Source organism: Amborella trichopoda, chromosome 1, assembly GCF_054954075.1.
Source record: "Amborella trichopoda isolate Santa Cruz 75 chromosome 1, AtrichopodaSantaCruz75HAP2 v2.0, whole genome shotgun sequence".
NCBI lineage: Eukaryota > Viridiplantae > Streptophyta > Magnoliopsida > Amborellales > Amborellaceae > Amborella > Amborella trichopoda.
In genome coordinates this window covers 14,197,728-14,208,487 of record NC_142336.1, presented here as the reverse complement: position 1 = coordinate 14,208,487, position 10,760 = coordinate 14,197,728, and the positions used below count along the sequence as shown (strand labels likewise).

The window sequence follows — 10,760 nt, the reverse complement described above, 5'->3', positions numbered from 1 at the left end:
GGAAATTATTTCAACCTAACTTACTATAATCCAAAATTATTACGACCTAATTAACTATAATATTATATACTTAAATTAAAATTGTTAGTTTACATTTTATAAATATTTTACTATACAAATAATAACAAAACCAAAATATCTTATAATATCATCTAATTTAAAATATATTATTAACAACTATAAGAAAAAATAGTACATTACATAATTTATAATATAAATAAATTAATAAATAAAATAAAATATTTGGTTATCAATGTATAAATTATTAGAATGGGTACCAATTTTTTAAATAACAATTTAATTTTTCAAAAATCTAATTTTTTAGATTTCTAGAATAAATTTAGTAGAAACGATTGTTAGTAGAGAGAGAGAGATTTCAACTGACGTCATTATATGAACTCTATCTTTAAATTAATATTCATAAATTTATGTTAAATACCACCATGTTATAAAAATAAAAAATATAATTAGATCATTTATTCCTAAGTAAAAAAAAAATCTAACGATAGGCATTCATAGATGAGAGAGAGAAAAAAAGCTTAACTTTACATATCTAATTTGTGATTATAATAATCACAACTTAAATGCGTGCATGAAAAACATGATACTTGTTGTATTATTATTATTTTTTTATTGACAAAAAATACTTGTTTTATTACCTTTTATTTTTTTTTTACAAGAAAAATATGATACTTGTATTACTTTTTATTTTTTATTTTGACTAGAAATACTTGTTGTATTACTTTTCATTTTTTTGGACAAGAAAAATAAGAAAAAAGATAAGAAATACTTGTTGTATTAAGAAATACCTTTTATTTTTTCTTGACAAGAAATATTTGTTGTATTACATTTTTTTTTTTTACAATACAAATATGATACTTGTTATATTACTTTTTATTTTATGAATAATGATCCTATGAGACCATCCCATACCCATGTGTGTAGGATTTCAAAGGATCACCATTAAATTTGACACAGATTTCTTAAAAAGTTATCACAAGGGTGTGAGATTTGAACTTTTTAAAAATCTGTGTCAAATTTAATAATGATCTTTTGGGGTCCTACACACATGGGTGTGGAAGGATCTCATAGGATTATTACTCTTATTTTATTTACAAAATAACAAAAAATAAAGATGGTGCAAGGAGTTTCGAACTAGGAACTAGGGATCTTCAAGTGGGTAAGAGAACATGATAACCAAATATACCACACACCGCTTGTTGTACTATAAATGTGAATAAATAGTTATACTATAAAGCAAACGTATATTAAAGAATTGTTTCACATCGAAAAGATGTAGAAAGAAGAAGCTCTATAAAAAAAAAAAAAACCAAGCTTGCTACAATGCATTATCAATGCGTGGCCATATATAAAGGGGTTGGGAAATATGACCTTGATATCCTCAGGCGAGTCGAGTCCGTTGCGACTCGCCAAATTTTAAAACACTGCTTTGTATGAAATCACTTTCTGAATTCTAATGCCGAGGAGCACGTTTTAAGCATGCGCATTCCAACATTTTTAACAAAAGAACAGAAATAATAAGGTAATAACAAAGTCCTGTAAGCCAGCTTCGCGAGTATTTCATTTCTTCTGAAAATCATACAAAGCTAAAATAAATGGCTCAAACATGCAATTAAGAACATTGTCTTAATATGCCAGAAGATCATTAATTTATAATATCTCCTCTCTCAACTTTAACATATGAATACTGGAGGTACCCAGCAATTTTAATTAACAGATCGCTAGGACCAGTGATTGAAATTTCGGCTACTCGGCCGAGTTGCCCAGCCTTGGGCTCGACACTAGGACCGGTGAATGAAAAATCGGCTACTCCGAGTTACTCAGGCTGGGGCCCTTGCCAAGCCCAAGTTGTCCTGAGTTAGGTATCCACCTCAAGGGCATTAAAAGAAATTATAAAAAATATTTAAAAATAAATAATTTATTTGGGATATGTTTTTTATTGCTTTGAAAAAAATTGAAAAGTGTTTGGCCATAAATATTTACTTTTACATTTTCCATCATTTTTTTAATTATTTCAAGAATACGCCCAGTCAGATTTTTTAAAATCAATGTTTTTTACTACTTTTATAAGGTGTTTTGCTTAATCATACATTAAACATACATTTCCTATTTTTTTAAAAAAAACATATATTTTCTATAATGTTTTGACGTTTTTATCTGCTACACTACTGGGAACTAATCGGGCCATAATCAGCTTGGGCCAGGTAATCGGTTGAGTCGCACTTCTAGCCCTGACTAGGACTAATCACCATAATATGGTAAAACAATTGAAAGGAAAAATATCTGATGGAAAAATTCCAAAAGCTCACAAATCACCATCCAAGTATCTGTTGTAAAACCAACCAAGATATTCGAATACATAAACTAAGCTCACAAATCACCTTCCAAATATCTGTTGTAAAACCAACCAAGAGATATTTCGAATACATAAACTAAACCCCAACTAAGACCAGACCAAGGCATTGAAAAAAACGCATGTTTTTCAATAATTCCAGGTAATACCGTTCTTTAATTCAGTCTGTCTCTCACTCTCTCGACATAAGATACAATATTATTCGAAAAAAAAAAAAATACAAAGAGAGAGAGCATTCTTTATTAGCACATGTTAAGTTTGACATGAGAGAGCTTAACAAATCAAAAGTCATCATTGTGGCCATAACTAGGCTTTTACCACTCAATACAGTAACTATCTATAACACCAAAATACACTTTTACCACTAAGGGTCACTTTCTTGAAGATCAAATTCATCTCACAACCAATCATCCTATTCAACAAAGCTTGTTCACAGACACAAAAATGGAAACTGAAGTGTTTAATAAGACCTCCCACAGTGAATTAAGCTCCCAGCAGCAAGGAACACACTGAAGATGGCTGCACCTCCAACCGTATTCTGGCCAATATGTCTGATCTTCAAAAGTCCAGGAACCTGAGTTCATTTAGAGAATTTTAGAGACTAGAGGAGAATTGGCAATAAGGAAGCATGCTATTTCAAGGTTTTAAACATATGCAAATCCCCATGCATGCGAATCTGGAACAACTAAATAGAAGAATCTTCAGATTCAAGCATTTCAGGGTGTCATTTAAACAAAAAATGCAGAGCTCATGCTTGGTTGCTAAATGTAGTAGTAGAAGAAGTTCAAAGAAAAAGCAGTCCAAATTTGAATTTTATTGTTACAAGAAACTGTAGCTAGAGCAGAAACAGTTGTACTGGACGCCTATGCTGCACACATCTTGACTAAACAGTTGCAGATATTAGAAAGCTAAAAGACATTAAAACAATGTACTTGGGTGAGTCTTCTCAGATTCACCACAGCAACTTGGGATTGTCAGGGTGCCTTGCTATTTTGAATTAGAAGGTTAAAAGCAAAGGTGTTGGAAGTTTGACTATTAGAATTTCATTGTTGCTAGAATACCATAGAATGAGGAGAAGACTGACGTGCAGGACTGCCTAAGCTGCATGCAGCTATTCGAAAGCTAAAAGAGAGTAAAGCACTGTTTAAGTACTTGGGCAAGTTGACTTGGTTGTGTCAGAGTAACTTGGAATCAGCAGGGTGCCTTGCCCCTATAGAAGTTGATAAAAATATTTAAAATGGTCTTTATAATGCTTGATTAAATCGATTATCTAATTGATCTATTACTAGCTTCCTATATACTTATATGGTTCTGTGAGTTAATGATTTTTTCTAGCTTTCTCTATATTCCTTTTTTTTCTGAGAAAATTCTATTCAATTTTATTTTTTTAACTTGCAAAAAACTTTTTTGTTCTATAATCTTTTATAACTTTTCCCGCCGTTTGTACTTTCTTTTTCCTTTCCTGTATTTAGCAACATTTCACAACTTTTTCCTTTTTCTGGGAAGGGTTTTTTGCTTTTTCATCAGCTCAACGCAAACTCGAGCAACTCGCTTCAGACCAGGCCGAGTGACCCACAAGCACAGTTCAAAAACTTCATTTAAAGCATTTTTAGTATCGTAAAGTGAAAAGGAACAATAAATAAAGAAATGACACAGAGCAATTTGATTTAAACTTTCATGAAATCAAGCTCAAACAAGACAAGGATGATCTTTCTAGAGTACACACATAGCATGAAAGGGGGTGAAGACAAAAAAAAAAAATCAAAACCAACAAGAAAAGGTGAATTAGTTTTCCCACATGTTCTGTTTCTGGTACACACTAAAATGAAAGAGCCTTTTCGAAAGAACTAAGTTTGTACTAAACTTTTCTGAGGCATAGATCAAGCAGTGTTTGGAGAAGAGGAAAGGGGAGCTATTTCCTCATAAAAAAATGAAGATTTGAAGAAATCTAATGAAGACTAGTTTTGAAACTACATAGTTAGTGTCAATTTCTTTTCAAATATATAAGGTTAACAAAAATGAAAATGTGGAAACATCATGCCAAGACATTGGAAAATTTATGCGTGAAAAATTCAATAAATTGTAACATTTTCCATTTGTAACATTTTCTTATATCTTTAGCTTTTTGTACTAACTTTACCATATGTTTTGTGCACTTCTCCATATATTCCACCGACTCAAAAAGCTAGGCCCAAAAAGCAATATAACTTGAAACACTTCTACAAATCATGAAAACAAGTTAATGTTCTATCAACAAGTTATCATGACCCAGACCCAAGGAGTTGGAAACTCGGCAAATTCATAGAACTTGGATTAATGCTCCTATCAAACTTCAAATTTTCATTGCTTCGGAATACAAACCATAATAGGACAGTGCGTAATATGAATGAGATGATTGAATCAAAATAATCGAGAAAGAGATGATTGAATTAAAATAATCGAGAAAGAGATGATTGAATCAAAATAATTCTTTCTTAAGTTTAATTTCTGTCAGGGGGTAATATGAATGTTCTACCATGTTCCATCAACACAGTAAAAGGGATAAACGATCTAGCTGGTGTGGAAGTAGGCCAATATTTCTATTGGCAAATTGGGGGTTCCAAGTCCATGCCCAAGTATTTATCACTTCTTGAGTCGTAATTGCTCTTATTAGGAGCAATTAATCAATTGCAAATAACTTCCCGAAGGGTGGGCTTTGCCCAATACGTTCAATGACCACCAGTTGCTTTCTAGTAAAAAGGTTCCTTGCTCCTTTTGTTTTTGTTTTGTTGTTATAGCTTATTGCTTCACAGAGACCCTGATCACTCACTGTACTTCCTTGGAAGCCTCCTTCAAGTTCCTCGCCTCAAATGAGGAAGACTAGAAGGCAATTGCTTCTGCTTTCTGAGCCCTGAGCTGCCGCGTGTAAGGGAACCACACGAGTAAGGCGAAGACGAATCCGAGCTACTACCCCTGATCCTCGAGGGAGGACACCTACTGGAAGACCAATTCCATTGCTTGGCAAGTTTTTGAGGCCTGCGGCTCTCTTTCAATATCCCGGATATGTTAATTCCACCTATTTTGGTGGAATTGGCATTTTCACAGAAAAGGCTTACAACGTGGAAATCAGTCTCCATGTTGAAATGACACTCCCGGCTGGGGAGGGCATCCAAATAGCATTTACAATCCATTTCCATGGAAATGGGTCTCCAGGATATCCATTTCCAAGGAACCAAACGGGTCCTAAAAGAAATTGTGCCTTCAAAGTGAACTCCCATGCATCTAGTTATAGACCTGCTGCTCCATAAATACAACACCCCCTTTCCTTCATGACATGGGTTTAAATGCCTAACGTCATGTTCCCAAATACAAGTGTCCTCCAAATTCCAATTGATCAATGTGCTCGACCCAGTACTCCATTTTATCAAATCAAAGTTAGCAGTGATAGCAATAAAGATGCTTTCTAGTGGAGACAAGTCATTTGATTGAATGGCCACATACGTAACTACTTGGGCCAATCCTTGGAATTTCATAAATAACTTCCTCTTGATATCAATAGTTTCTCAAACGATGGCACATTTGGCATGTCTGTCCTGTACCTAACATCTAAACTGCATAATCTTTTTTATCACTGAAATATTTCAGCAAATTATCTCCAAAATCATACTTCATAACACCATATATGCATGTTAAAAAAATACAATCCCCTGGAAAGCTAGTATAGATAAATTTCAGTCAATGATGCTGTATCCACGGCCTGAAGCTTGATTCTGAGAAATGAAGACTTACTTCACTGAGCCATCATGTTGGTAGGTATTGAAGAGATACTTTGTAGGAACTCCAGTTAAACGGGAAAAGAATGCATAACAAAAAGAAATAGGGAAAGATACACATATGTGCCCGCAATCTTACTAGCACACACGAACATGTGTCTACATATATATTCGTGTATGTGCTCATCCATGTATTGTATGTATATGTATGTGTTTACGTAACCTCATAATGTTTATTTGTTGAGCATGGGCAATACATCTAAACAATAGCTACGGCCTCCAATCCTTATCCTCAACAGTAACTACCCCAACCTCATAATGGACTAATATAAACCTAAATGATGCAGACCACTTCTAGATGGTGAAATTTTCTAATTTTCTAGGGATAATAAGGGCTAAGTTGTATTTAGTAGTTCTAAGTTAGATTCAGATTAGTTCTTGGGTTCTATGAAGAGTCTCAGTTGCCTAGGTCCCTTTTTTGTCAGCGACATCTTAGTTGTTTAGGTTTCCTTATGTAAGTTGATTTAGGTTCCTAATTGTGTTTGAAGCCTTAATCAAGATTAGGACTGGATCCAGTCCAAGTAAGATAGGAGTAGGAGCCAAGAGGTATCTTCATACATGTAAAGTGCCAATGGCCAGACAATGATCGATTCCACAAAACACAATAACTGCCCCCTTCTGCCAATCCATAAGAATCCTAAAACTAACCTAGTCACATAATCCATCATCAACCCAAATATCCTTCATCCTGCTTACAAACCCTTTTCCTTAACATCATCCCACTTACCCAAACCCCAGTTTCACCAAACCAACTACACTGTGGTCCTTACATCACTACAGCACATGCATTCTCTGAAAATACAAATCTGTTGATTATTCAGAAATGTTTTCATTACTGACACTTTCACCTCCTGCATTTATTTATTTATTTATTTTGGATCAGGTACATTTTCACGACCCTGCATATTTAGGATTTTCGAACAACAAATGAGTAGACGAAGATACCCAATTTTCTTTCATATTGGACTGCCATAGAAGCATGTGGCACACATATACAATACAAATAGCATGTATCCATAAAGCAATATTTTGTTCACCCAAAATGTATTCTACCTTCTTTTAAACAAATCAAGCATACATCCTTTTTTATCGGTCTAAGTTGCAAAATTTCTGTCTTTTTCAAACTAACTAAGCATGCATCTTATCAATGGAAGCCTAAGAGTTTAGCCTTTCCTTATGCTAATCAAGAATACACTTTATCAATTGAAGTCCTAAAAATTAATCCCATATGATGAAAATTAAAAGGGTTCAGCAACTGCACCTTGTACCTGATAGCATCTATAGTCCCAAAAACAGCACCTGCATTAAAATATAATCATATATCATCATACAAAATCCCTGATCATATTCAAGTAAAATAAGAGAACTCAGACAAGAAAAAGGGAAAACACGAATGTTGATCAACTCTTTCCTTGAATTCTGTATTGGTTGATAATAAAACAAACTCGTAATTAACATGTACGCCCACTCCCCATAATCATATTGTCTCCAAAGTCTTCTTTTAGACATACCTCTAAAATATACCCCCAAAAAAAGCAATATTTGTCATTGTATCTATAGTCCAATAAGCTCCTGTAGTATAAAAACCACTGATTATGCTTCATATGGTGAACATTTTTCAGTAGGGTTCACACAATCAATATGGTGAATATTTTTAATTGACTTATCGCCATTTATGAATAATATGAATACTCATAAATCCTCAATTCCATTTTCTGTAAAGATCATCTCACGAAGAGAACCGATGAATACAAAATCCAATATTTTTTCCTCTCAATAAGCGAGAATTTATTATCAAAAAAAAAAAAATCCATGCTCTGATAAAAAGAAATAAAAAAAAGTGAAGGTTCCAAGTACAAATTTCAACTAGAAAGACCCAAAAGGGAGGGGGAGGGGGAGGGGGAGGGGAATGAGTTCATTCCTGGGGTATCTGTAAAAGAAACGATGAAGCATTTCTAGGGTTTCTTACCAAAAGCGCCACCGATCGCCCCGCCCATTGCAGCCCCTGCGGCCACTCTAGAAACGCAACTATTATCCCTCGCCATTTCTGAACTCTCTCTCCCTCTCTAGGTCACACACCGCAATCACCCTCTCGCTCTCTCTCTCGAACTTTGCTGCTCGCCGCACGTCAAAGGGATTTCAATTTATTTGGATTGTAACCCCAAAGAGCCCACGGCTCTTTATCTAACGCATCCACGTAATCCATACTTCCCAGGTTCCCCTAATGCGAAATCCATTGAAGGGCAAGTTTTCCAAGCCACGCATAAATTACATGTGACCCCGCTTCACAGCCCTTTGATCTAAATCGGTGGGCTAGGATTGTTCATATCACCATGTCCTATGTCAGAATGTTATTTAATTTTAAATTTTTTGACAAAACATTTTTTTGGCTGAAATATAGGGCATCTCATTATTTGGCGCATCTACGAAGAAAATATATTTTTCATAAAAGTAAATAACGAAAATGCCTTTGAAAGTGTTAAAGGTATAGTAATTTTTAGGGGAAAATTATGTAAATATTCATTTAAGTTTATGTTATTATTAAAATATCGAATACTTATTATTGTTTGTTTTTTTAACTGCATAATATTTTTAAAAAAAATAAAGACAAAACTACTCATTTTTCATTTTTTAAAATCTAAAAATTTTAAAAATTCGATTTAAAAAAAACAGACAAAGAGAAAAAAATGATAGCTGTGGGAAACAGGCGTAGGCCCAAATTATCGGCTCTTTGGCTTTTGAAATTGTAGGCATCTGAAAGCCACTTTCAAGAGAGAGAAAGAAAAGGAAGGCCTCTCTCTCAACATTTCATGATTACATGGCTTCAAAGCGTCTTCTCTCTCCTCTCTTTCTCTCTCCACTCACACATGGGACTGTGGCTTCCATTTGGAAATATAATAAGAAATAATCCAGTGTCCGGAGACCTGTCAAATGTTCGCCATCAATTTGTATAGTCTTTTTACATTTACTTGTTCATCAAAATGTACGGAATCAAAATTGAAAACAAGAATTTGTCAGTCCGTGAAAATGGCGAACCCCAACTAAAAATAATAATAAAACCAAGAGATGGACAATGGGGTGGCTTTGGCACGAAAATTTTCGGTTTTTTTAAATCAGAAAGTAAAAAAAACATTTGGGCTTTGAAAAATCGAAAATGGATATTTTTGTTTTTTTTAAAAAAATTGTTATGTAGTCAAGAAATAGGCATATCAATAATAACGGAAAGTATTCGGTATTTTAGTAATAACAGAAACTAAAACGAATATTTACGTAAATTTTTCAAATTTTTATCTCAATAATAATAATAATAATTACTATTATTATTATTATTATTATTATTATTATTATTATTATTATTATTATTATTATTATTATTATTGTTGTTGTTATTGTCATGTGTGCTCCTCTCGATTGTATCATGCCCCAAATTTTGTTGGATAATTATTTATAAAAGAAAAAATAAAATAAAAAACTCTGATGCTCAAGAGACAGCTTGTGACATTGTTACTCAAGTCATCTCAACTATCTACTCAAACAAAGTTTTTCCTTTATTAAAACTAGTAAAATGCATGTGCGATGTATGTGATATTAAATATTAATCACGAAAATAATTTAATGAATTCATCTTCACAATATAATATTTTATCAAATAATTATGAATTTTATATGAAATATTATTTTTTTAAAAATGACACTATGAGACCCTCACACATGCATATGAGTAGGGCTCTAAAGGTTCACCATTAAATTTTGGCACAGATCTCTAGAAAAATTATTACATGGGTGTGGGATTTGGGTGAATGGGTTTTTCTAGAGATGTGTATCAAAATTTAATGGTGACCCTTTGGATCCTACTCACATGGGTGTAGAAGAGTCTCATAGTATCATTACTCTTATTTGAATATATAATTAATTAATGCATATAATAATATCGTCTATAATATTATTTAATAATTGTCTACAAAAAACCATTTATCTTTGATACGTGGACTGCACAATCATTCACATGCATTAGATATCAAATTAGATGGCTTGGGTTGAATCACAAAATCCAATAATTTTATATTTAAAACTTAGTGTCTATTCAATAACACACTCTCACAACCATCAATTTTGAAATTAAAAAAACAAGAATGATTGTGAGTACAAAAGATAAATGTCTCTGTGCATGCAATCCCTATTATATAAACGTATTTTATTATTTGATAATTAATAATACATCTACTATAGGTTGTCAGTAAATAAATATTATATTTATGACATATTTATATGTGTATTGGTACAATAATACAACAATAGTAATAAAAACAATTATATGGTTAAAGTTCATATTAGCAACTGAATATTAGTATAAATAATGAATTAATTAGGAGTTGTTAATACTTCAATTATCTTAATATACCAATTATAATTAAAGTGATAAATCTTATAATGTTACAAATTTATAAATTATTTTAAAAAGCATGAAATTTCATAAGTCATCTTTTTTTGGGTAGGTAAATCTCATAAGTCGTAATCATGATCATCATCATCATCCAAGCCTTAAGAAGCATGATATCTCACAAAAAACATTT

The 10,760-nt window shown here is 32.8% G+C and overlaps 1 protein-coding gene across 1 annotated transcript; it reads right to left on the bottom strand.

Moving 5' to 3' along the window:
* Positions 1-2,592: 2,592 nt before the first annotated feature.
* LOC18444533 (reactive oxygen species modulator-like protein) lies at positions 2,593-8,521 on the bottom strand. The gene is made up of 3 exons (XM_006854704.4): positions 8,156-8,521; positions 7,448-7,485; positions 2,593-2,948 (listed from the first exon to the last, which is right to left on the bottom strand). The coding sequence occupies exons 1-3, from the start codon at positions 8,229-8,231 to the stop codon at positions 2,835-2,837; spliced, it is 228 nt and encodes a 75-aa protein (XP_006854766.1). The 5' UTR covers positions 8,232-8,521; the 3' UTR covers positions 2,593-2,834.
* Between the last annotated feature and the right edge of the window lie 2,239 nt (positions 8,522-10,760).

Excerpts from the sequence above, each read along its gene's own strand:
- LOC18444533 (XM_006854704.4), bottom strand. The coding sequence starts at position 8,231 with ATGGCGAGGGATAATAGTTGCGTTTCTAGAGTGGCCGCAGGGGCTGCA. Across the intron at positions 7,486-8,155 it reads GGCGATCGGTGGCGCTTTTG|GTGCTGTTTTTGGGACTATA; the intron begins GTAAGAAACCCT and ends ATTTTAATGCAG. Across the intron at positions 2,949-7,447 it reads TAGATGCTATCAGGTACAAG|GTTCCTGGACTTTTGAAGAT; the intron begins GTGCAGTTGCTG and ends AAATGAACTCAG.